The sequence below is a fragment of the Besnoitia besnoiti genome, chromosome VI (genome assembly GCF_002563875.1).
Source record: "Besnoitia besnoiti strain Bb-Ger1 chromosome VI, whole genome shotgun sequence".
In the NCBI taxonomy this organism is placed as follows: Eukaryota; Apicomplexa; class Conoidasida; order Eucoccidiorida; family Sarcocystidae; genus Besnoitia; species Besnoitia besnoiti.
In genome coordinates this window covers 3,359,055-3,384,925 of record NC_042361.1, presented here as the reverse complement: position 1 = coordinate 3,384,925, position 25,871 = coordinate 3,359,055, and the positions used below count along the sequence as shown (strand labels likewise).

Genomic DNA, 25,871 nt, shown 5'->3' with positions numbered 1-25,871 from the left:
CTGTCTCTCCCGCCGCGTCAATCCCTGCGCGCTCGCCCTCATGCACAGATACTGCCGCCACGGTGCGTAGCGCTACCATGAGGCCTCGTACTCTGCGTTGCTCTCCAAGGCGGTGCCGCCGCCGGCAATCCCGCCAGGATGGAGGGGAGGCGACGTAGGAGGCGACAGGAGCGTTAACGCGAAGTTCGCTCCGTATGTTTCACTTCTCTCGTTTTTGCCTACATTTTTGCCTACATCCGAGCGCGGATTGCACACTCTCGCCCAACTCTTTTTTGTTTTCTCGTGAGGGCGCAACCATGGCGGGGAACACGTCGAGTCCAGCCCTGGCAATTCCGGTACTCGAAAACACGGAGCTGCTTTCTGGGGGCCAAGAAGTTGAAGTACAGTTGCTTCCGGGACATTCTTCATCGCACAGGCACGCAGCGAAAGGGACGCCTGGAGGCCTTCGTCGACGTTTTCCCAAGTCAGTAGTGCTCCTCACTCTCGCCTCCGTTGCCGCAGCGATCTCGGCGGTGTTGATCTCCATGCGCACCTACCGGAGTTGTATGCAGAGAATTGGAGTCAAGAAATCCAGAGTTAACCAGCTGAGTGGATCGTCCGCAGCAAGGAGGCTGGCCGATAGTGACTCGGAGAGCGACTCAGAGCCGGGAGTCCCTGCAGAGGCCGCCTGCGCGTTAGCAGCTGCCGGGGCGCTGCAGGATGCGCAGGAGCAGCGGGACCGGCAGGGCGAGACCCCGGAAAGTGAAGCGCAAGGGTTGGGTTCGCCGCAGCAAAGGTTACGCACTTCGCTTTTATCCGGAAGCGGGCTGCTTGGTCTCGGAGCGTTATCGGCTGGTGCAGCGGCGTACACTGTGGCGGGAGATTCGGATGCCGTTCGGGTGGCCCTGCTCACCGGTATGGCAGTAATTCTAGCTCCTCGGCTCACGACGGCGGCATATAACCTTTTAAGGCAAGCAGCGGGGTTCCTCCGGCAGGGACAGAACAACGACGAGAGGGGTAATAACGAATCAGGCACGGCGGCGAGTGTAGAGTTGGAGTGGGACGGTACCTTTGACGGGCCTTCATCGGGGGGGGATCAAGATAATGACTTCAACGACCCAGATTTGGACATCGAGTGGCCGGTTTTTGAAGAAGAAGAAGAAATGGAACTATCGGATGAAGACGCGGATGGCCTCGTGTGGGAAGACGACTGGGAACGACACGACCCAGCCGGCAGTGCCGAGGACAATGCCAGCGCGCAGGCGCGTGAGTCAGGCGAGGATGGGCATGAGTCAGGCGAGGACGGGCATGAGTCAGGCGAGGACGGGCATGAGTCAGGCGAGGACGGGCATGATCCAGGCGCGGAAGACGACTATTTGTGGGATGACTAGATTCGTGCGCCCCACCAGACTCGCCATGCCCCTGACAGCGACAGCTGCAGCGCCCTACAGAAAGTACGAACGAGGAGTGGAAGGGGTGTTCACGCAGTCACGGCCTCGCCTCGTTCGGCTGACTTCTTGTGGATTATCCTCTGGAGACCGCGACAGCTTCGGTGTTGCGCGCAGCGGCTGCCGCGAGGCGACACGCACGCCATGACCGAGCCTGTTCCGGCGATGTGGAGAGTCCCGGTACAAGGTTCCGCAACAGTGAGCCACCGGACCGCTGAGGATTGTTAGGGGTCAGCGCAGGCACCTGGTAAGAGAAAGGCAGCGTTTCCCGGACGGCGCCCGGGCCGCAGCGCAGGCAGGGGGCCGAAACCAAACGACGCGTCCCGAGTGGTTGGCCGCTGGTGACGCGCGGAAATGGCTCTTCCGTAGGAGCCCGTTGGATCTGTGATCCCTGGACTCAGTACTTTTTTTGCCAGTAGCTGGATCGGTTGCGCGAGCGAACGAGGGGCGTTCTCAAACGGTCTGGGAGAGGGATGGGGCTGCCCTGCCTCCTCCGGATCTGACGCCTCTTTCAGGTACATGATGATCGTAAGCAGAGATTGTTGTGTGTGCACGGTTGCTGTAAGATCAGGTATCGATGCAGGTGTCTCAGCATCGCACTCCATGTACGGATACATAGAGGCCGAATGAGCAGATGTTGCTTTTCCTGAGCTGTGGACAGAGGTCGCTACAGTTTGTGTCGTTAGCCGCCTCCGTGGGCAGGCAGCTCACACGCGGAGCCGGCTCGGCCCCGTTGCGGCAGGAAGAATGCTATCCATTCGAAGAGGAGACAGGTGCTGATGGGCGCTGCGTCTTCCGTGGCGGTGACCGACGAGTTCTTTTGTCTCACGTGGGCAGTGTCAGAGGCTTGCGCAGACAGTAAGTATTTGCGTTACAGTGTACGATTGCCATCCTCACCTGCGCACCAGTTTGAGGTTGCCGAGATTTATTTTCCGTTCGTTCATTCGCACATCACCCCAATTGTTGTGGTGTATGTAGTTACGGTTGAGTCATCCCATATATGCAGTCGGAAGGGAAGCCGCTTTCGTAGGCCCATGGCGCTGACATTGGGAACACAACTTGTTCGCTGTCAATACTTTGTCAATTACAACTATCTCACGCGTCGGTCCAGCGTCCGAGCGACTACCACGTTTGTTGTGCGAACATGCTTCCGGATCGGCAGACCAAGCAGGGGGATCCCTTGCGAGCGACAGGCGTGGAGTGTGAACTCCCACGTTGCTGTGGCAGTGAGGAATGTGGACGGAGTCCCGCCCCGGGGAGGATACAGTCGGAGTTCACACGTCCGCAGTCAGTGAGTGGCGGATCCGACAATCTAGTGCAAACACCACAAACAAGCACAGCAGGTCGACTCGATATCTCGGCACGACCGAACGGATGCTGCGTCGCCAGCACCAGTTCTTTGTCCCCTGCGCCACATATACGGCATGGAAGCTCAAAAGGCCCGAGGGCACCAACTGGGCAGAGAAACAATGTTTTCATTTGACCGATGTGAATCCAGTAAGGCGCCTCCGAGGTAGGAGCAGATCCACTCTTATGAAGCAAACGCGACGATACCGCGCCTAGTCGACTCAACGCGCACTGCTGGCGAAGTCAGACTTGAATTCACCATCAAAACAATGGAATAACTAGTGCAGTCTAGCCGGGCATGCCATTACTGTCGAGTGCAGGCTGTGCGAAAAGAGCCAACTCTGCAAAGATACTCTACGTGCAGTATGGAGACTCATTTGCTGTTTAAGCGCACTTCGGACTCAGCCTGAGCCACAGAGAGTAACGTGACGGAGAGGCACCCGCCCCGTCCAGACACAGTAAATACACACGGCTGCGGTCTCGTCCCCAAACAACAGATGTAGCTGGTTCCTACTGGACGAACGTGTCAATCTGAGTCTCATATGTGCATTTGTGAAAAAACGTGCTTGCCTGAGGCGTCACATCAGCGTTTCCAGTCATCCATGCAAGCAACACAGAATGTGGTGCGGAGAAACCAAGGTAACGAGGTTCTCCCAACCTCAACGGCGGCCACAAAACACAGAGAAACATCACGCAAGCTCGAGTTCAGACTAGCACCGACACCCGCCGCTCCCGCCCACTCGCGCCGCCTTTGTATCTGTACATATGTGACCACGCTTTACCTATCATAAATATTCACAAATGTGTTGAATGCAAACAGAAGCTTGGGCATCCGCCTCGGTTGTCGCACCCCTCCCTCCGCGGGCCTCCTGTCGCCCGCATGCACAATTCCTCCAAAGGCGCTCCTCTGGAGACGTACAGACATCGCCAAACTTTTTGCAACTCTGCTACGCTGGAAGCTGAACTTTCGGTGGCACAACCTAGTATTCGCGTCATACCGAATCACTATTGGCTTCTCGCTTGAGGCCTTCTTCTCCTGCTTTGGAGCTCGCGGCGTGGGCACTGTTGTCGGGCGCCGCTGGATGCATAGGCCCTGTCTCTCGGGCTTCAGGGGCACCATTGCTGCGTGTCTGCGCGCTCACGGCCGAAGAGGCAACGGCTGCGGCCAGCGCCGCAGCCTTGACCGCAGGATCGTAGTCGCGTTTGAATTGCGCAAACTCTTGGGTCGCCGATTCGCGCTGCCGCTCTTCTTTCGCCTTCTTCTGTTGCTCGAAGAACGGGAGAAAATCCGTTTGGTATTCCTCTGCACACCGTTCCAGCTGCTTCACCATGTCAGACATGCCCTTAACACAGAGGCAAAGGCGCACCAGATACACAGCGAAGGGGGCATAACTATTTACAGACTCGTGTGCGTAAATAGAAAGAAAGCTATATTCGCACATTCTAGTGGATTCTGGGTCATGATGCAGAGGATGACTAGACGCGCGGCGGCGCAGCGACAGGCACACGCGAAAGAGGCCTCGGTTCCGGTCTCCTGCGTCACGACCAGCAACAAGGTCCTCGCGGAACTGCACACAGACGCAGGTTCAGAGAATTCGGCAGACGAGGCTAGCTGCTCGTTCGTGTCCAGTCCACTTTCGCCAGCATCGCTCTGCGGACTCGCCGCTTGGGCGGAAAGCCGCAAGAAGTCTCAGGGTCAAGTCCCCTTACCTGACCGGTTGTTGACGAGACGCCCACAGTCTGGATGACGCGGTAAAATTCTACCAACATGAGCGCACTCGAGCGACTTAGACTCGCCAAGTAGCTGTCGTCCGTCAGCAACGCCTCCTGCAGCCCAAACACGTGCACGTGGAGAAGTCGTCCGCCGCCGCTACACTAGCCATTCCGAATCGCGAACTCCAAAATATTCGACGAAACGCCCACATCTCCAAATGCACGTGACGCGCAATCAACACGCATGAGCCGCCGCCCACTCCGCCCGAAGAGAGCTCATTGCTGCGCCTCTCTTCACGTGTCTCGTCCACACATGGTCTCTGCGCGAACGTGTGAACAACATATGCACTCTCACACGTGCAGCCGATGCACATACAAAGTCGACGTGAGGCATCCGCCGCCCACATTGACTTCCCGCAGCTCTCTATGCGCCGAAGAGCGAACAGCCTTCGCCCGGCGCCTCCTCAGCGAGACCCGAGCGAACACACCTCGCCGCGTCTCTAAGCCTCCGTAACTCCACACAGACGCACGCGTACGCGAAGCAGGTAGGTCAACGGTAGGTCACGAGGTGAGTCCGTAAGATGTACCGCCAGCAGAGCGGCCGATATGCCTCTCGAGATTCCCGCCCGCCTGCATCGGCCCCACATAAGTAAGCATGAAACAGATATATATATATATATATATATATATATATATATGTATATGTATATAGTGGTATTCAGAGGGACAGACATGGTCATGGCTCGAGATGGTCGCCCTGGCAGGGTGCGCGGCTGCGGCGCCCCGGTGCATCCTCGCCGCACACGTGCATCTCCCAAGCACCGCCGAAGACGTATGCAAAAAAAGGCCCAGTCTATCCACACCGATATGCATAAGCATGCACAGACACAGATACCTATGTATGTATATATACGCATGTACGGGTGTGTGCACTGCGTGCAGGCGTGCAGACCGCACCTGGAAGGCGTCGTAGTCGGTCATCCACTCCTGGCAGACGGCGTGGTGAGCGACGTCGGTCTTGTTGAAGCATCCGACGAACGGGAGTTTGGCTTTGTAGAGGACGCTGCATGCGTAGAGCATGTTGCTCATGAGGGTGATGGGGCGAGTGCACCGCGGCGTGTCGAGGACGTAGCAGACGCAGGTCGGCAGGGTCGCGCTCAAGCTCTCGAGGATGATGGCGCCGCTGGCGGACCACGTGAAGACTTCAATTTGGCCTGGCGTGTCCACGAGAATGACGTCGTGAGTGTGGCGTCGCTGCTCGAGCAGCTGAAGCACGTCGCCGAACTTGGTTGCGAAGAGATTCAGCGAGGTCAGGATCGCCCCGTTAGGGCCGAGGCGGTAGTGCTGCATCACCTTCTTGTAGTCTACCGTGTCGCGGATGTCGATGTTGGGCGCGTACGCCAGCGACACGACCGCCGGATCCAGATTCAACGTATACACGCGCTTGCCGCACACTTCTCGCAAATGCCGCTGCAACCCCGTCACAAACGTCGTCTTCCCGCTACCAGCCATGCCGATGATCACCACGACCAACGCAGAGCGAGGCCCCGCAGAGGCAGTGGGCGCAGACGCCGCAGACACCGCAGACGCGGCAGACGACGCAGACGCGCCGGCCGGAGCGGCCTCCGCCTTGAAGGCATCCGCAAACATCTTTGCCTGCCGAACGGGCGAGGCGAAGGGACGACCCGCAGAGAAAGCCCCGCCAGGCAGAGAACGAGCCGCGCGGAAGACCGGCAAGCAGTCGGGAGACGCACACGGCGATGAGACGGAACGGAGCCAGTCGCTCTCCCCCTGCCACGGCTGTCCTCAGGCTCACAAACTGGAAACACTTTGTTCGCGGCGGGCGCATGCAACGGACGCCGTCTGTCCCGCGACGCAGCGGTGGGGTGGACTGTTGAGACTTCTGACGAAAGTGACTCAGGAGCGGACGCGCCAGGCGCTCGATCTCTTGAAGAGGACAGCACGCTGCTGGCGAACTGGCGAACGAGTGCCGAAAGCCGCGTCTGAAGGGGAGAGGACGTCGATGAACGCCAAGCTCTGCGCTCCCACAAAAAGGAAACCCTCAGAGGCGGAAAAGGAACGGCCGGGAAGTGTCAGCGATCCAGAGGAAAGACGCGCTCGGCTCTCGCACGTCGCGGAGGAAAATCGGCCTCTTCAGTGGGAGGCAGACGAGACAGTGCCACAGAGAACGAGTCGGCGAGAAACGGAACAAGGAGAAAAGAAAATAGAACCTCTCGCAGAAGCCGCATGCAACGAAACTGAACCAGACAGCGGCCGCAACCCGGGTTTGGACCAGATCGAGGAGAAGACGGCGAATGCAAAACGTGCCGATGGAAATTCTAGAAGAGTGAAGTTTATGATCAGGCGCAGATGTCTCTCTCAAGTCCAAAGGGAGGCATCCACAAAGAGTCGAGCGCACTAGACAGCGTAGCAATCGACCTTTTTGCGTGAGCAGTCGCGACAGCCAGCTGGGTTTTCAAAGCATGCTTGACTCGCGCTTCTGTTAGTTTTGCGTACTTACCTTCCATCTTCGTTTCTCCCAGCGTGGTATTTTTGTCTATAGGGCGCTTTGAAAAAACCGGCTTGAAGCCTTTCCGCTTCCTTTTTCCTCTGGGCTTTCGGTCTGGGTCTCGACGAGGTGTGGAGGCTGCGCGTCTCCACTTTTTCGGCACGCGCCGGTGTTTTTTCCCTCGTTGCACACACACACGACTCCAGAGGAGAGAGCTCTTCTTAATCCCTCGCTTTCCCAGGTTTCGCTCGCCTCTTTTCCTCGTCGGCGGCATCTCCGCTTTCTGCGGGCTTCTGTCCTCACCTGTGCGTGTCTGTTCGTTCTCTGGTCTCGTACAACGCTCTCCTCCTCTCCAGGCCACCACGAGACTCCGAGCAGCCTTCCGCGGTTGTGCGATGGATTTTCGTCCTTTACGAACAAACTCAGGCATGAGACCTGCTCCTCGGATTGCCTGACTTGGGCGGAGACTGGGCTCCTTTCTCTGTCCGCGGCGCTTGTCCACTTCCCGCACGCTCGCGCCCCTGCGCCGGCCCCCGCGCATGACCCTGCCTTGTCCAACCTCGCTTGCACTTCCTCGCGGTCAGTGCGGCTGTCTCTCCGAGCTTGAATTCTCTTTCTCAATCGTCTGATTTGTCTCCCGCAATCCGGCGGGCAGCGCATTTCTCTTCCGAGTAGCGGGCGCGATGGGAAGAGACACCGGCGGCCCAGAGGGCCAGGGCGCGGGCGGCGAGGCCGCGGGCGCTCCCTCGGAGCCCGCGAGCGAGAGTTGTGTGCACGTGGACGGCGAGAGGCGGCTCTGCGACTTCGCAGCGGTGCCTCAGTGGTGTCGGTTTTTCTTCACTCGCCCCGCATACCACACGCTGCGCGTGGGCGGCGTGCTAGATCCGGCGTACATCGAGTCAGGCTCGATGCTCTTGGGCTCCAACGCGGCCGCCGACGCAAAGGCCTCGACCGGCGAAGGAGCGTCCGCCCTTGACGGAGAGGAGATATCGTGCGCACGCGAGGAGGAGGAGGACGACTACTGCCACCTGCTGCACGATATTCTGACCGCCTACGGCAACGTCTCCGACCTCCACTACTTCATGGCGGATTCGCCAGCCGATGCCGCTGCACCCGAGCAGGCGCCTGAAGAGTCGCCGTCGCTCTCGCAGCTGCAGATGCTGGTTTTCTGCCGCGTCGGGCGCAAAGTCTGCGGCCACAAGGGCGTAGTCCACGGCGGTTTCCTCGCGACGCTGCTCGACAATGCGCTGGGCTACACAGCTCACTTTGTGTTCAAGCGCGCGGCGACCAAGACGCTTGAGATTAAGTACGTCCGCCCGCTGCTCGCTGACTCTGCCGTCCTCGCGGACGTGACGGTGGAGAGCGTCGACTCCGCAGCGGGCGTCTGCGCAGTCGTCGGCACGGTCTACGCGCGGATCCCCGGGAGCCTGAGGCACCTGCAGAGTACCGCCGCGTCCAGCGCCGCGCGGGACGAGAAGAAGAGACAGGCAAAGAGACCGCCGACGCCGCCCGATGTGTGGGTCGTCGCGGTCGGCCGGGCGACGATGGTCGATGTCACGCAAAAGTGGAAAGGCATTCAGTAGGCGCGGACCGAGAGCCCAGGAGGAGAAAGGACGCGCGCGCAGAGAACCGACCGCGGAACGGAGACAGGAGGACGCCCCGCGCGCCACGCCCTTCTTCTCCGCAGGGTAACGGATCGCTGGCCGCCGCGCCCGAAGGCTTGGAGGGCGAACAAGAGACTGTTTGACTGTTTGCTAGCGAGACACACACAGCTCCGCAGGCGCCGCTCTGCGCACAGGGCCAATTACAAGCTCGGCTGTCTCGACGTCCGTAGATTTCTGGCGCAGGAGCGACAGGCGCGGAGATTCGCTGACTTCTGGGTCGGACGCAGGGGTGTCAAGTCACGCCCGCACGCCCGCTGCCTCTGCCGGCCTTTTTCTGCTTTTTGCCAGAATCGTCTGCCGGCCCGAGCTCTTGCGCGGGACTCGTGGGCGAGGCCGTGCGCGTGTGTCACCGCCAGAAGGCGTCAATGACTTTCCCGATTTTATGTGTTCCGGGCGAACCAAAAACCGGATAGGATCGACGGGCACGTGCTACCACCGAATACATCCGAGACGAAAGGCTGCAGAGGCAATGACCTCAAGAGAACACTTCCTCAGTCGCGCCGCATATTCATGGATATGCACCCGCATCTGCTGACGCGTGTAAGCTTCCCAGAGTAGTGTCTGTGGGTGTCTATGTGTAAGTAAAAAATGACCTGACGAGATACCCCAACACGGAAACTAACACAAACGTTTATGCGAACGCGCATGCTCATTCCTCCCCATTATGTATCTATACAGCGATACACAACTGGGGAGGTCTAACCGTCTAACCTAGGGTTACAGGAGCAGTATATCTTCGGCTCTAATCACAAAGACGATCTGCCCATTTCAAAGATCTGCCTCGATTTTGGCTCAGTTCCAGGGGGCGAGCAATCCCCGTCCAGCCAAACCAGGCCACTAGAGGCAAGCGGACGCAGCTGACGGCGTTAACTGATGCCTACTACACATTACCACAAGGAACATACACGCGCGAACTGTCTCTATAAACATACAGATGTTGTCTCATTACTGCGGCGCGGGCGCGGTTGGGTCGGCGGACCCTCGAACCGGATATCGCAAGGACGTTTTTACACTTGGATGTACGCTACACACACGTGTGTCTCCCTATGGGGTGGGGTGAAAATAAGACCCCGATGGATGTAACGAAATGCGTATGTTATGCTCGCGTGTGCGCGGATTTGCCTGGCACAGAAAGGGAGGTCGCTGTTCCTGTCCTCGTGAGCAGAGCTATTTCCTATCGTTTTCGCAATCCATGCGCATTCAAGCATATGCGAGGGGGGGGGGGGGGGTTTGCGGAGGCGAAAACCGACTGCGGCCTGCGGCCGGAAACTGCCGCTCGTGATATCGAAAATGCATGCAGGAGAGGAGAGACAGAGAGGCGAATCACGAGTACACTGCGCGGTGTGTGGGTGCTTTCTGGCGACACCACGCGGAACATTTTGGCATTCTCCCTCGCGCTCTCTATCGACGGAAGCTCGGCGCAAACGCCGAGTCTCTCACTTCCTTAGGGAAGCGACACGCCTTCACTCGCGTGTGCGGGCGTTAGACACATCTTTGAATCATTCAACATCAAAGCAGGAGTAGGCGTACGGACACAGGCAGCAGGATACATACTCGCGTATATGCATATTTCAGATGTGTCTTCAGAGAAAGTAGGTGCGCACGTGCCTCGCTAACTTGTCAGCGCAGAGACGCGCTGCGGCCGCCGTTTTGCAATCGGCTTCTGTCTCTGGCTGCGAGGCTCTCGGGAAGTCAGTCTTGGCTCCTACTTGTTCCATCTCGATCTACGTTTCCATTTCGCATCTCCGCCTCGTCAGCTGCGGGCACGAGGCTGGTCGCGACGTCGCTGTCCTGGACGCAGACATGCTCGCTGTGATCAACTTCCGCCTTGCCGCTGCTCTCTGCGAGGAAACGAAAACGAAACCGTTCGTGGTGTACTCTGTCAGATTCTTTTGAATACGCGTGTACTTGTACATATACGTATATTGCCCTTGCCTGTGTCTAGGCGTAAATGAACATACGAATGCGCACAGACGAGCAGCAGCCCGCAACACGTGAAAACAGTAGGCTGCACGAACCAGGTGAAAGCACCGCAACACATATATATGCGGCCGAATATGAATATATGTGCAAACAAATTTACATCCATTTATGAGTAAATGCGTATATATGCATGCACGCATGAGTAGACGGACTGAAAGTGGACGTGTATGTCCGTTGAGAGCGCGCCAAAGCCCGGTGCTTGGAAGAGTAATCCCACGCAGGCATGAATGCGAAACAGTGATTTAAACTTGATTCCTCGCACACCCATACAGCCAGAGATTCACTCTCAGATGCGTGCACGCACACATGCACCGTGAAAATGATAAAGCAGACCCATGCACATACAAATAGATGCACACTTGACGCAGTTGCGCGAGCGTACCTGCTTGAACGTCTCGCACGTGGAGCCAGAAAGTTTGCCCCTCGAGTTTGATCGGAACACGCGTGTCGGCAGTCAAACTTGAATAGTGCCGGAGTTCCTCCTCCAGAATTTTCTGCAGGCACCGACACGCACACAGCAGAGGCGTCGAAAGAGACTCTCGGCGAGTCTGCGCAGGAAGGCCGCGAGCACCGAAAAGCTTGCGCGCACCCGCGATTTCTCTCGGATTTTTGCAGACATGGACCTCACGACGCAGACGCGCCTCCATGCGAGAGGCACGCCGCCACACGAGGGATCTCGGCGGACACGGTGGCCCCCGACGCGGTGAATCGCCGGTGCCTTGCCTGCTTCCTCGCGCGCTCTCTCCATCTTTCGCCACCGAAGTCGAAATTCGTGGTGAGACGCAAGTCTGTGCGAAGGCTGCTGTCGCGTGCACATGCCTATATGTAGGCATCGGCGCGCGCTAAACTGCATGCGCCTCCGATGCTCATTTGCTTGTCTGCGAGGGCGCTACACCAGAACGGAAAGACTTCGAGGAGAACGCACCTGAACATCTTTGCCTGTGCGTTTCACGGCACGATAAAACTCGGAGCTCGCCGGCTGCAGCGTCACATGCGCAGCGAGCGGCAGGCGAATCCACTTGCACGCGACGATCGACAGAGGTCTGAACAGACATACATGCGAGACTCGCCACCGGTACATTCAGGCCAATACACGTATACAAGCCTGTCTACATGCATATGTAATTTCAGCTCGGCTCTAATCCCCTCGTTATCAAAGCACGCATCTGCGCATGCGTAGTTCGCTCGCGCATCCGGAAAGTCGTCGAGGCCTGCCGACGAGGCGACCTGAGGTCGCTGACTTTCTAGCTCTCTGTGCACGCCACGCAATGTATAAATCCCGACAGATGAAACACAGGAAGCAACACGCAGCTTCAGCTCGGGGGACTCGAGCCTTACCGGAGATTCAGTGTCTTCATGACCCAGAGGGGAAGGAAGATGAAGTTTCGCGGAGCTGAGAAGTCCAGAGGACTGACAGCCACGCGTCTGGGCCGTCTTCTCCCTCTTCCCGCACCTTGTTTTTCACTGTTCGGCTCCTGTCGCCCTTCTTTTGCTCCCGTCGCTCGGCCGGCTTCCGCGGTAGCGACACTGAGATCCGACAAGCCGCCTTCCAGGACCTTCTCCGCAGCTCTGCGAAGATGTTCAGCAATCGTTGCGAGAGCTTCTTCGTCGTGGGGTCCGTATACTTTTTCAAGCAAAAACTGCCAGGGGGCGTCCCACTTTCGGTCGAGAAGCTAGGGAAACACGCACGTGCACATAGAAAGAAAGGCGCCGCAGATGAGAGATGGCTGTTCCTATATGCGTCTTAACACATATATTCATAGGCACATGGTGCTACAATGTACAGTAATGCGTACGCGCATATTTGCCTATTTGTAGAGGTGCATATTCGTGACGCAGTCGCGGATAATTCAAAGAAAGCCAGACGTACAGCCAGGCGCAACGACAGATGTCTGACGATAGGTGACAGACGGCGACAAAGTCGAGAAAAAATAGAGGATCGTCGGTGCGAGGCTTACGAGTGTGAGGACCTCTCGCGGGAAGGAGACTTTGTCGCCCTCCATGATGTGACCGTGCGAGAAATTATCTGCAGAAAACACCGGGGCAAGCCACAAATAACAAGCGTTATTCCACAGACATCAGCGCGAATTTGCTGAGAGACAGCATCGCGCAGCGCTCCCTGCACATGCAGTAAGTGGATTATCACGCGTTACCAATAAGGCTCAGCCAACGCGATGCGTATACACGCAAGCAAGAGCAGCCAAACACAATCCGAATCATAGTACGCATCAGCTCGCATATCAGCCGCAAACATTCAAATGCTCGTGTATGCATGCGCATATATATACGTATATATATGTACGAATGCACGTCTAGGGACGGTGGCTCCAAGGTCCACAGGACATGGAGAGGCAGCGCAGGTGAAATTTTCGGGTGATTCTCGCACCTGCGGGAGGATTCTGGTACTCGGAAAGGGGCAGAACGAGGTAGAGACGATCCGAGCTGCCTTGCTGACGGAGCAAAATGTTCAGGTCCTCCACCTGTTGCTCAAGCTGGCGAAGGCCACACACAACCCACACACAACCAGGCGCACAAACCCTAAACCCTAAACAGGGCGACATGAACGAGAGCTTGACGCGAGAGGCAGAAGCGGCAACCGAACCAGAGGCGTGAACCTCTCGGAGGCTGCCAATCGCCCCAAGTCAAGCCTCCGTGTGCAAAGAGAAACCGGAAGACGTATTCCCATATAGGTATACACACATGTGGTGGTGCATGCTGTTCTATGAACCGAGACGCGCGCACGTGAGTCCGCACACGTGGACATGCACTGGGGTGGGTTCTAGTTCACATTCATGCGCGGCGAATCGTATTTTCTGTGTGCACATGCGCCACTCGGCATTCCTGGCCCGCACGCTGAAGTTGCAAGCTTCCTCAGTGTTGCCTGTTGGCCTCACCCGCGCGCGAAGAAGAACCTCCGACATCCACGAAAACAGCCGCCACTTCTTTCTTCTAGTTCCACCGCCATTCGCTTCAGTGCTTGCTTCCGCCACCTTCGTCTCCCGCGTGTCGGGCGCAGAGTGCAATTCGATTCGCGTCCGCGACTCAGCCCCTCGGGGCGAGTCATCGAGCGCCTCCGCGGGCTCTGCGGTGCTCGCTCGCTGCTTCGACCCCCTGTCCTCGAACCTCTCGCCCCGCACCTCCAGAGTACGCTCTTCGTGGAACTCCTCCGCAGGGAAGACCCCACATAAAACGTCTTTTTCGGCGCCAACTGCGCCTGCTGCCCTGTCTCTCGGGGCGGCTAACCACGCGTTGTCTTCCCGCAAGTGCGCCAGGGCCCCCTGCACGGAAGAAAGCGTCGAGGGGTTTTGCACTTGAGCGGACGCAGAAGAGACACCCGCGGCCGGCTGGTCTGGGGGGCGGCTGAGAGCGTTAGCTTGCACGCGACGCCTCGCGTCCTTATTCTCGCTCAGCCCTGCGAACTCCTCCGCAGAGGCGGCACCTTGTCTTGGCTCGCTCGGGTCGCTGGAGGCGGACGTTTTCGGTTTCCTCTCACGGCTCTGCTCTCCTGGGAAGAGCATCGCAGGTACTACGGCCTGCGTGCGAAAGCGAGAAAACGGAGGCTGGCGCGCCGGAGAGCCGACAGAGCGTGTGGAAGAAAAACCGCTTTCCGCCGAAGGAGAGGAGCGCTGGCGGCCCGCGCGAGGAAGCGAAGAGTCCCATCCAGCCATCAGAGGCTGCTCCTGAAGGCCACGGGGCCGACTAGCAGGCTCGGGTGCAGAGGACGAGGCCGCGACAGAAGGCAAGGGAGGAGAGGAAACCGCCTGGAGACGAAGGGTGGCAGGAACAGCATTCGAATGGGAAAGGGGAGCAGCTGCTGGAGGTGGCGCAAGAGAAGAAACCGACGAAAGCGTCGATGCCAACTGAGACGATGCCGAAAAGCGCGGCGAACGAGACGCAGTGGTGTCCGGCAGAGACACTGCGCTGGCCTCGAGCGGAGGCAAGTTGAAGAACGGGGGAGACAGACTGGGAGCAAACGGGCGATCTTCTCGGTTCAGCTCCGAAGAAGTCACAGAATATGATCCACCGCATAGAGAAGAGGCATCACTATCTGGTTTACAAGAGTCCAGACGAAGGGCGGCGCTCAGGGAGAGGAGACAGACAGCGAGGTCCCGACGCAGCAGACGACGACCGCTACGCGAAGGGGGCACAGCAGCAGAGGACCCTCTACACGCACCGCCAAGGCGACGTTTCCACTGGAGAGAGCTCGCTTTGGACCATTTTTCTGGGTTTTTTCCGTTTTTTGGGGAATTTTCCAGTTCCTCAGGAACGACATACGCGTCGCGGCCGCTGCACTCCGTGACCGGCCCCGGAGGCCGCGGCTTCATCCGCACGGCACCCGCCATCAGAGAAGCATCGCTCCTCTGCTGAATCCCGATCTGCCTTTGGACAGCCAAACAGTTGCATGTACGACAGGGAGGAATCGAGTAGAAAAAGAAGCGGGGGAAGAACGGTACAAAGGCTGAGCGTGGCGATATTTCTCACGCACACACACCGCAGGTCATGCGGCGGCGCCCGCATGCGAGACGCAGGAGGGTTGAGGGCTTGGTTTCAAGGGATGCACAGAGTTACCCTCTCCGAGAAGCGCCAGGATTGGTTGCGTAAGGCATTTTGAAGAGATACTCCGCGGACCTGCGGGACACATCCGAATCATCCGTCCCAGCAGCGCATGCAGGGCTTGCCCGTCCTGCCACGGCGAGACACGACAATCGAGACAAGGCAGAGACGAGAGATCCACACCTGCTTGCGGACTTCACACATCTCCGTTTTGGCGCTGTACCGCGGCAGACAATGTTTCTTTTGCAGATCGAGTTCATTATCGTCCCTGCGAATGCGTCGAGAAGAGCAATTTGAAGACGTCGTTTCGCCCGGGGGCAAAACGACGCCCTGCCAACGACGGCGACGAAGAAATGCATCACTAGAGAGCGACAGGACGCACCGAAGCGCACCCAGCCTTTTTCGTACGAGGACTGAGGCATTCAGGCGAATCGGGTGAGGCTTTGTGTGTGCTTGCGCCAGGGTAGTTTTTGTCCACGCCGTCAGGCAGAGCAGCCCGGAGGCTGTCGCAAGACATGGCGGGGTACACCCTAGCTCGAAATCGCAGGTGTAGTCCCGTTTTCCTCGTTAAAGCAGCGCCTGCTACTATCCAGTTATGCATATATACGCGAATGCTTTAGCTGGTGTGAATACATACCACAGTTTCCCTATGTGGCTTGCCTCCTTCCTTCAACGAGTCATGTGCACTGAAACGTAAGACGAACCATCTAGCTTGCGTATCTGCCAGGGATTGGAGACCGCCCTCTCGAGTCTTGTCTTCCAGCGTAGCTCTCTGGTCGCCCTCTACGCATATGTGAAACTGCAAGTAAAGCTCTTGCGGGTCCTCTTCTCTTGAAAGACTGTCTAACTACCAGTTGTGCGTTAGGAGAAGGCATGCGGAAAAGAACGGACGTGCTCAGTGTCGTCTGCCATCCGAAGACAACGGAAAAGCCTGCAGCCGTCCGTGCCCGACTCTGAAGTGGCGCGAGAGCGGCAGCCAGCGTGTGTTGGTAAACACATCACAGAGACATAGGCTCAACCAATAGAGGGAAAACGCGGTTACCCTCAAGATAGATCCGCTAGTCGCACCATACGTTCTCTGTTCAAGCAGGTCAGCGGCACACCGCGTCATGAGCAGTGTGGCTCCTTCGAATACATGGATGCACATTTGCGTGCTCTCGTGCAGCCTAGAATTCACCTAGTTCTCTGCAGAATCCGGGCAGCGAGTATGCGTACGTTCTGTATGGGGGCAAGTCGCAATACCATCAGTGCAACCGCTGACGCTCCGCTGGCTCCGCGTTCCTCTCCCTTCTCTCTTCGTCTGTGGAGGCTTGTTGTTCCAACTCTCCTTCATGCCATCCCTCAACTCGTCGCTTTTAGGGCGCACTGTGCTGCACAAACTGGACGCCTGGTTGTCTGTACTTTCGCAACGTTTTCGTCGCATCGCTTTCTCTGTTGGGCACTCCCCATAAGGTGCGGAGACATGGACAGCACAGCGTAGGAGCAGCGTTCTGAGTCTGTTTGTCTGTTGGTTTAGATCAGTTGGAGGCCGAGGCCTTCAGCAACCTCTGCTCCACTTCCTGGCTCACGCTGTCACCTGCCGTAGTTGTTTGTTTGGCATGTTCGTCGACGTTTGCGAGTGATCCTTCTTCGGTGAGTTTGTCTTGCTCCACGCTGGGGTTCGCCGTCTTTGTTTTGTCCGCGCTCGACTTTTGCTCGACGTCTACTTTCTTTCCCGTGTCCTTCTTGGTCGAGGCAAACTGGGGCCCTACCCCTTCGGCTGCAAGGCGTTTCGCCAGCGGAGTGCCTCTGCAGTCACCCCCGTCCCACTCGCTTTCTTCGTTATAGCAGTTTTCGTCACAGTTTCCGTCCCCAATGAACTCCCTTGCGCAGAACTGGTACACGTAGGGCTTGGCGTCGTAATCAACGGCAATAACTGCCGTTATGCCGTTGCAGTCTCCGTTGTCAAAGAAGCACTCTCGCGTGTTGCATGCGGGGTCGCACATGCCGTTCCCGATCATCCACGTGCGGCAGTTCTCTCCGCACGTCTCGCAGTCTCCCTTATCGTGGTAGCACTCGGGAATGTCGCACTCTTTATCGCACTTCCCATCGCCGAGCCACACGTGTGGGCACTCGAGCGAGCACATTTGTCTGCAGTCGAAACCGTCGAACTGGCACTCATACGTGTTGCACTCTGGATTGCAGACGCCGTTTCCGAGCTTGCCTCTGGCACACTCGCAATCCGCCAAGCCGAGGTCCGCTTTGAGCAGTGAGGAGATGACGCTTTCCGCGTCATCGCCTTGCGCCACCCCTTCTTCAATTTTTCGCTGCAGTGTGTGGATACTCGGCAAGTTGCGACCAGACCACGCAGGGCAATCCCCACCGTCCCAGTCACACTCTTCTTTGTAGCACTCCAAGTCGCACTGGCCGTCGCCGGGCCATCCCGGTCTGCACTCGCCTCCACACCACCCTTGGCAATCGGGTCCATCGTAGCCGCACTCTGCAATGTTGCATTCCGAGTCACACCAGCCGTCTGCAATCCAGTCTTCCAAGCAGTCCGCAGGGCACTGCGGATAGTGTTCGCGCAGGTGGTCGTGAGGAGGCTCGGCGTGCAGCGGCGTCCCGTGTCTGTCACTCTGGTAGACCAACTCTTCTCCCTTCCGGGCGGTGTGCCACTGACTCACGTCGTTTTCTAGCACGCCGGATGAACGCGAGGAGGGCGGACCCGCCGGAGCGGCGCCCCCTTCCTCTTGCGTCGAGACGCCTGAAGCATCGCCTTTCGACGACAGAGGAGCCGACGACAGCCCCGACTCCGCCTTCGTGTCAGCCGCCTTCTGCTCCTCCACAGGGGAAGAAGCGGCAGGGCTTGTAAAGGGAGACGCCGCGGTTGATTCTCCCAGGACGCCTACAGTGTCGTTCTGTGAGGTGGACAGGAAGATAACTCACCGGAGGAAGACAGTGAGCGGAGCTCTGTGCTGCGCATTGCGTCGTAAGGAGAGGCAGACTGGAACGTAATTTGAGAAGTAACAAGCTGTCACACGAGGGTAAGCTAGAGGCCACTACTGCGCAGACTTAAGGACTGTGTCCTCGAAGTGGAAGCACACGGCCACTCAGTCGCCTGGGCACTCGCATACACAGCTTCAGGTACGCGCACCAAAGGAATCTGGACACTAGCTGCCAGCATACGCATATATACCCTTTTGCCGTTTCTGGTAAGGGAAGAAGTCAAACCAGAGCCCATACCCCTTTTCATAGACAACTTATACAGTAGTAGATCCCACCTGCTAATGAGGGACACTTCACGCTGAGACAGACATACACCACGACGCACTCCCAGAAATCCACTGAATGCTACGCAGACCCGCGAGTTCACATTAGTGCGTTTCGGGCACTCCAGGCTTACAGCAGCGCCCTCAGCTGCTGCCTGTGCGGCAAGTGCAGTGAGACTAGCCGAGTCTGATCCGGTGGCTGCCGTGGGTTTGGTAGTCGCTGTCGGCCCGCCTGAGCGAATAGTTCCGTACAGAGTGGTATCTAGATTGACAGACCGTGCAGTTCCGCCCGCAACCAACAATCGCGGGGACAGCAAGTATGCACTGGATACCCTTCGTGGCTGGGAGGCTGAAACGACTGAGACGTGAGCGTTTCGGCGCCGGTCAGGCGTGAAAGATGATGACTAGCTCAAGCCGTGTGTTGGAAGCGAAACAGGCCCCTCCTGATCCCCCGTGGAGAACGTTGCTCTCCAGATCTACCTCGTTTTGCTTAGGTCTTGCGGTTCTTTCTGTGCCTCTCTGTCTCCATTTTCAATCGGTTGCCTGGCCTACGCGTGCGTGCCACAAGCACGCCGAACTCTGTACAGTGCCTCGCACCTCTTTGTCCACATGGATTTTATGGAAGACGTAAAAATCGCATGTGTGACTGGCATTCAGCTGCGAATGTACAACCATGAGAAACACGTTCCACCGCATCGTTGGTACGAAGCCTGCTGCCGCTGTTCCCACAGTCTCAAGACGCAGACTACGCTAACAACTCCTACCCGGACCGTCACCCCTACGGATGGTTCGCAACGAAGCGGCTGCTTTCTTTCTTACCTACGGCGGCTTGGACGTGAGCATGGCCGCAGATGAGAAGAACTACAAAAGTGAGACGGACGACGTTGACCAGCATGACGACGAACGGGTTGTTAACTGGTCACGCAGAGCAGTCGACGTAAGACACTTGGGACGATAGACAGGGAACGGCACACAGTGATGCCCCTGCACTTGGCTTGGCAGCCTCCACGAGAAGCACGGCGGCAGGCGACTGCGTGCCCTCCTGCGTACTGGACGCTTTGTCTTGCAGGAAGGGCAATCCCCGCAGCCCGAAAGGAACAGTGTTTACTCTGCCTCTCCGCCCTCGGCGTGGCTGGAAGAACACGCTAAAAAGACACGAAATCCCAGAAACCGAAGATGGTATGGGAGAGGGAACACGGCGGACAGGCGCTGTCGAGACCTTAGGCGTAGAGATTTTGCTCCGCTCGGCTCTGACAACCGTCTTCTTGTATTCGGAGCCGTTAGAAAACAAGGCTGTCCAAATTTGCCGGCTCCGCTCTAACGCCAGCGAAGACCAGGGAACGACCTGAAGCTGTATACCTGTGCCTGTGCTGCAAGAAGAGGAGGCAAACGAAATAGAGTCCTGAGAACCCGTAAGGGAGTAGTAGGTGGCGACCACGGCTACAAACTGGCTCCAGCTTTTGGCTTGTCCCGTGCCCTACAATGCTCGCCTTGACGCGGCAATGAGCGGAAGGAAAGGGGTCTTCTGTATGCGGCGTTATTCTTCAAGCTAAGCTACCTGTTCAATGCGATACACCACACTTACATACACTCACGTCTCCGCTTGCCTACCACTGACACGCACATACTCCGAAAACAGGGACTCTCCAGAGGAGAACTCTAGTTTTTGTGAGTAGTTCAGAACTTCGCGCGTCATCACAGTTTACAAGCAAAAGAGGACACAGACAAGCGAGCTTCACACTTGCTCAAAAGCTCCAGAATGTTGTCATTTCCCCTTGCTAGTTTGTCGCGATAGTGACGAGCGAGGGGCCTGCCCTCCCCCTCGCTCGCGCATTTGCCCGTGGGGTCTCGCTCCCAATTTTTTGCCGTGCCTTATCGACGCGTTCCTCGCGCTACGACACTCCATCGCGAAGGGTCTGCGAAAAGGAGAGCTCGCGTATGCTCCACAATAGACAAAACGCATCTTAAGCAGAAAATGGGAGGACAGAAAACTTAGGGATCTTCCAGGAGGTAAGTAGCAAGTGATTATTATATGGAGCGCTATCGCAGCACCGCTGCAGAGGGGGGTATGAATATCCGGGGACAACAGATAAATTCGGTCAGTTTGCATTCAGCTCCCACTCGCTTCACGAGACAAAGTCTCGGCGCCTAAGTGGAATTTTATACCCCTTACCCTCGCTCGCCTCGTTGGCACACGCTTCGAACGCCCGCAGCCGACAGATTAGCGCGGGTCCTCTCTGTATTCGCTTCAGTTGGCTGAAAGCACTGCCGCTCCGCGGGAATCCCAGAGATTCTTAATGTCATCCTACCGCCCCAGTTCCTGTGGTCCGACGACAGCGCCGTTGCACGCGCACACGAGACCGCCTTGCGTAGCTACCAGCGTGCTAACAGCGTCTGAGGAAAGAAGCCGCATGGGTATGTGGGCGGCCCGCTTCCACGTGGGTACGCAAAAAGATGAGGACAACCGAAACTGGGGTGAGTGTACAGGGTTGATGTGATGGTACTTGCCGTTCGAATCGGGCGACCGGACTGGTTACCCAAGAGTAACCAGTCCTCTGTGACTCATTCGGTAAGGCATAGAGCGCCATAGGAAAGCTGAGCTAGGCATGCATCGCTTGAAGTGTCAATAAGCTCCTCGTCCTCGCTCGATGCAGGCAAATGCCGCCCTCAATCGGGAGCCCGCCCCTCTGCTGCCGTGTTCACTAAACTTGATCCCAGAGGGCTCGTGTGAAGGCGATGTGCATACTTAGCTCACTTCATCAACGCAGAAACTTCTTTTTCTGCAGACCAAACTCGCGCACATAGCTAGACTTAAAGCCTCCTCGACACACCGTCCTTCCAGAACCTCCCCAACAGCGAAGACCCCAGACTCAATTCTACGCTCTCCATCTCACTTGATGTGGCACGCCGCTGTGAACTACACATCTAAACTTGCATGAAAAGATCCCAGGGACTTCACGTGAATTGCAACCGCGCTTCTTCCACCTTGTTTGAGCAGATTCAGTGAATACCGTGCATACGAATCATTTTGGGAGCGTGTGTATCGGCTGCTAACAAGAGGTGGCGGGTCGAGACGGTTGAACGAAGCGCATGCATGCGGCGGGAGGGCCGTGCGAAAAAGAGGCCGCGCGATGGTGGCGTCGGAAGCTCGGCGTTCTGTCGCGGGAGAAAGCGGAGAAACCGCGACACCCTTCCTTCGCGCAACCAAATTCTTCGGACCCTCAGAAGCTGCGTTTTTTTCGTCCGCGCCCTGCGTTTATTTTCTGGGGGGGGAGGGCAGTCTGTGTCCGGATCTGCGCAGGCCCGACCTGTCGAACAAGAGGCGATTGCTTTTCTCGCTGCCATACCCAAAAAAGAGCTCTCCTCTTCAAAAAGCTAGTTCCTTCTCCTCTCACCTCCGCCAACATTTTTGCGTCTCTCCGAGGCCGAATATCTCGTCAGTTTTTTCCCGTGCGCAGCTCCTGGGTGTATGTCGCGTGGCGCCGGCGAGTGTGTTTTCTTCTGCGACCTTCTCCTGCCTGTATCGTCGAATTATTTCCTTGTCCAGTGCCCTAATGTTCTCCCCCCCTTGTCAAGGGCCCAGCGCTCCGGCGGCTAACGCCGTCCGGGCTGCATGGGCTCGAAGAAAGTCCCAAATTTGTTCGCTGCTCGCAGATCAGCAGGTGGGCTGTGGATCTGGTGCGGTAAGCCGCCCCGATTCTGCCGCTGCAAAGGCTGATGAAAAGGCGTTTGGTGCTTCGTCTTTCGCATCGTCTAAGCCTGCCTCCCCTTCTTTTGATCGCGTTTCAAGTTCGATGTTCTTCAACTCGTCGAATTTCTCGACGGTTTCGCAGGGCTATTGCCTCCAATCTGCCTCTAAGAACCCGAGCCGCTCTCTACGCGGCCTGGAGAGCGGCAGGCTGCTCCACCCTCCCTGCGTAAAAAAAGCGGCCGGCCCTTCCTCTGTTCTCTTTCGTCCTTCCTTCTGCCTCAACCTCTACGGAGGCTTCTCTGCTGCGACGGGTTCCGCGCGTTCCGCTTCGAACGTGTGTGCTGTCGCTGGCAAGCCCGGCTGCATTGTCTGTGCACTGGGAGTCGCGAGTTGCTTTTCGTGCGCCGCACTGCGTCTTTCTCATGCGCCATCTTCCCGTTTTTTCTCATCTGACGCTGCGCCCGCTGCAGAGAATTCACAGGTGGTGAAGGTGCCTTCCCTGGGAGACTCAATCACGGAGGGAAGTTTGCTGGAGTGGCGCAAGAACGTGGGGGACCCGGTGGCGCTGGACGAAGTGATTTGCGTCATCGAAACCGACAAGGTCACCGTCGAAATCCACAGCGCCTGCGCCGGCGTCATTGCGTCGCAGGCCGCGCAGGAAGGCGAGACAGTCCACGTCGGCGGGCAACTGGCTATCATCGACTGCTCAGCCAGCGTCGCGGATGCCACCTCGAGGGGCGGCGGAGATGGTGCGAACGCAGCATCCACCCACACGGGAGAGGGCGGCGCGCCTCCTGCGTCCCCTGGGCATGCGGCAAGCGCCCCCGCCGCCCACGCGACAGGCCATGCGCATCGCACTCATCACCACCACCGGCGGAGGCGCACGCCCCTAATCTTCTTCAAATTCGCGCACAGGAAAAGCGGACCGAGCCCGGTGCTCGAGGCGACGCATGCTGAGGCGGAAGCCACGATCTTCGAAGACCCGCTGCTCGAGTGAGTCGTCGCGGGCTGCCCCGCTCGGCTGGGCGTGAACACTAGATTTTCTCGGTTCTTTGCAGGTTGGCGCAGCAAGCATAGACCACTTCGGTGCAGTCGATTCTGATATGGCAAGATCCCATGTGTGTCGTTCGTCTCGACTGATTGTCGCCGTCAGCCAGCCACTTCAGCGCGCCATGAGGCCGGCGCGAGTGCTGCTGCAGCTGCTCACGGGGCGTTTCCACAGCATCAGTGGTCTACTGGGGCGTATACACGTAATCGCTAGACTGTGTATGTGCTCTATATGCATACACTGGCGTGGCTTGTGCCCGCGTGTTAGACGGAGGCAGAAAGCCAGCGGCAGATGCATCGTGAGAAGGAAAAAGTGGGAGTGCCAAGTGAAGCGAGAGGTAGATATGGACAACGTCCCTGATTTTCTATTTCTGCGTCCATTTCTCCAGCGTGTGGAGACTCCCTTCTTTCGAAAAAGAGGCGAGAATCTTTCCCTCCTACCGTGTGTGTATCGAGGCAGCTAAGTTACTGGGCCGGCGGGGCGCCGCAGCTTTTTTTTCGTGTGCGAAACGTGCGGCATGCGTCTTCTGCCGTCCTTTCCTGTCGCGTTTTCAGGATCTGGGGCGTTCCCATGTGGCGGCCGTTGAGCGAAGAAGAAGTGGAGGCTGTGAACTTGGGTGGAGCGGGCAGCGAGGCGGATGCGCTGGGTAAGTGGACGGTCTTGCTTTCGATGGAGCCGGCGAAGACCGGAAAGAAGGAAGGCGGGAAAAAGGGGGACGCTGCGAAGGCAGGCAGATGAAGCTGCTGCGAGAGAAACTGCGCGAAGGTATTTCACACGCCAGACACAGCAGCTGACGGCAGCTTGGCTCAGGAAAGGAGTAGATGTCGCGGCTGACAGCGGCAGCGCTGGTGATTTTCAGCGAGGAGGGACGGACTTGTCAGGAGGCAGTGAAGGAGAGGACGGAATCGGAGGATTGAAGAGGAAACAGTTTGAGCGCGGACGATACTGGGAGGAAGGCGACGACAGGACAGAAGAAAGAAAAAGCGTGGACTGCTTTGCAGTATGCAAAACTGCAGAGAGCACTGTTTCTCGGGGGGAGGGAAGGGGGCGGGGGCCGTAGCATGCTCGACTAATGCGTTTTAGAGCGCGAGATGAACTTCGTTTTTCATGATAGAAAAACGTGCACTCTGTTGGAATGCCGGTGGTAGCGTGCAACTTCAAAACAGTCTCGAGAATTTCGCGAGACGCCGCGCGGCTCTCTCACAATTCTTCTGCTCTATTCGAACTACGGATAATCCAGTTTCTCCGACTGCCGCCGCGACCCGGTGTTTTTAGGGCGAAAGCTCTCGTGGACGTCCAGCCCCTGTGCCTGGATTTTTTTCACACTGAGGGAGAAATTTCCTCCTTTTAGGGCAGTTTGTCTGGCTCCGTAGGAACATTCTTTAGACCGGAAGCAAAGGCGTCGTGCGGACAATGAACGAGGCGCGCTTGAACTGTGCTGCTTAGTCGCTGCGCGCTGAGCAAGACGGCAAGGCAGGAAGCTAACGGCGAGAGCGGTGTGACGCCGAGGAACAACTCACGCGGATTCGTCGCCACTTTCTGCATCACCTCGCCAGCTTTGTTCGAGCAGATATCATTTGCTGCACGGGGAAGGCAACCTAGGAATTGTAGGCATAGAGCACGGACGAAGCATCCTCATGCCGAACGAGGAGGGGAGTCAAGAAAAGTGTGTGGAAACCGTGACAGCCTAGGCTTTCAGCTTGGCATAGATGACCTCTCTCTATATACAAAAATGCTATATATATATATATATATATATTTAATATATGTACACTGGTGTGTGTGTATATTGGTAGAGTGTGGGAGAGGTTGGTCTGTGCAACTGGAGCTTGGTTGTTGGACAAGGAAACGCTGGGAAGCGCCTGAAGGAATACGTCGAGTATTCCCGATTGTGCAAAGGTGGAAAGAAAGCATCTACTAGTTGCATGCCGGCCGATGCGCCGGGAATATCAGGGCTCGTCACCTGCGGACGGACGAAGCCGTGAGCATACAGAACCAATTCAGAGTTGCACTGCGTGTTCCCTGTTCAAATGGGAGACACATTGAAAAGTGTCTAGCCCTCGATACAAAGCGAAACTGACGCCGCGAACGAACGTGAAACAACTATACGCGACCCTTGGTCGATACAGGATGAACGAAATCCCCCGCAAACGCGATGCCGGCCGCACAAACTAGGGAGCAGTTTTTGACGCGTTTCCCAAAGGGGTCACAGTTTACTGGCGAAGGCTCTGCGAGGTGCGCATCTCTGCGCTCTCTTGAGGTGAGTCCTCCCTCCATCCGCCAGCCACTACAAACAGCAGCTCTGCCGCGCTCGTTTCTCCACGTGCACTCCACCGACGGCCCCCAGCCGGCGGCGGCGCGCATGATATATGCAATACCTTCGTCTTCATTGCATGCCTTTGCGCAGCTGAACGGCCTCAGCCTCACACGTTCGTGGGCACGGGCGCTCCGCTTCACAGTGCTGCTTTCTCCGTCGCGTACACCGGGCTCCTGCCGAGAAGAGACGAACAAGGCGCACTCGCCCGAGCAGGCGTCTCCCGGGTTTCCCTCCACGTACTCCACTCCCCCTCCCTCCCGATGTTGAGAAAAGGCCTGAAGCAGGCGGATACCTCCTCGCACCGCTCCCGTCTGGTTGTTCAAATTTCTCGAAACAGGTAGACCCTCTCCGACGGCAGAGGCGCGGTGCA

General features: G+C 57.4%; 6 protein-coding genes across 6 annotated transcripts; 3 read left to right on the top strand and 3 right to left on the bottom strand.

The window, feature by feature from the left end:
- Nucleotides 1–296: 296 nt before the first annotated feature.
- Nucleotides 297–1,370, top strand: BESB_068830 (uncharacterized protein; the record flags this gene model as incomplete). The annotated part of the gene is made up of 1 exon (XM_029365276.1): nucleotides 297–1,370. The coding sequence occupies one exon, from the start codon at nucleotides 297–299 to the stop codon at nucleotides 1,368–1,370; it is 1,074 nt and encodes a 357-aa protein (XP_029218859.1).
- A 1,788-nt stretch (nucleotides 1,371–3,158) lies between these two features.
- Nucleotides 3,159–6,137, bottom strand: BESB_068820 (putative ATP binding protein; the record flags this gene model as incomplete). The annotated part of the gene is made up of 5 exons (XM_029365275.1): nucleotides 3,159–3,180; nucleotides 3,557–3,681; nucleotides 3,773–4,117; nucleotides 4,485–4,601; nucleotides 5,445–6,137. 5 exons carry the CDS (start codon nucleotides 6,135–6,137, stop codon nucleotides 3,159–3,161), a joined length of 1,302 nt encoding a protein of 433 aa, XP_029218858.1.
- Nucleotides 6,138–7,679: 1,542 nt separating this feature from the next.
- On the top strand, nucleotides 7,680–8,579 carry BESB_068810 (uncharacterized protein; the record flags this gene model as incomplete). Its single annotated transcript, XM_029365274.1, has 1 exon — nucleotides 7,680–8,579. One exon carries the CDS (start codon nucleotides 7,680–7,682, stop codon nucleotides 8,577–8,579), a length of 900 nt encoding a protein of 299 aa, XP_029218857.1.
- A 1,773-nt stretch (nucleotides 8,580–10,352) lies between these two features.
- Nucleotides 10,353–14,968, bottom strand: BESB_068800 (ubiquitin fusion degradation protein UFD1AP; the record flags this gene model as incomplete). The annotated part of the gene is made up of 7 exons (XM_029365273.1): nucleotides 10,353–10,501; nucleotides 11,026–11,137; nucleotides 11,569–11,686; nucleotides 11,982–12,316; nucleotides 12,602–12,669; nucleotides 13,030–13,135; nucleotides 13,538–14,968. The coding sequence occupies 7 exons, from the start codon at nucleotides 14,966–14,968 to the stop codon at nucleotides 10,353–10,355; spliced, it is 2,319 nt and encodes a 772-aa protein (XP_029218856.1).
- Nucleotides 14,969–16,714: 1,746 nt separating this feature from the next.
- Nucleotides 16,715–19,340, bottom strand: BESB_068790 (notch (dsl) domain-containing protein; the record flags this gene model as incomplete). Its single annotated transcript, XM_029365272.1, has 3 exons — nucleotides 16,715–18,094; nucleotides 18,580–18,707; nucleotides 19,265–19,340. 3 exons carry the CDS (start codon nucleotides 19,338–19,340, stop codon nucleotides 16,715–16,717), a joined length of 1,584 nt encoding a protein of 527 aa, XP_029218855.1.
- Nucleotides 19,341–21,999: 2,659 nt separating this feature from the next.
- BESB_068780 (putative dihydrolipoamide acyltransferase) lies at nucleotides 22,000–23,922 on the top strand (the record flags this gene model as incomplete). The annotated part of the gene is made up of 2 exons (XM_029365271.1): nucleotides 22,000–23,129; nucleotides 23,739–23,922. The coding sequence occupies 2 exons, from the start codon at nucleotides 22,000–22,002 to the stop codon at nucleotides 23,920–23,922; spliced, it is 1,314 nt and encodes a 437-aa protein (XP_029218854.1).
- Between the last annotated feature and the right edge of the window lie 1,949 nt (nucleotides 23,923–25,871).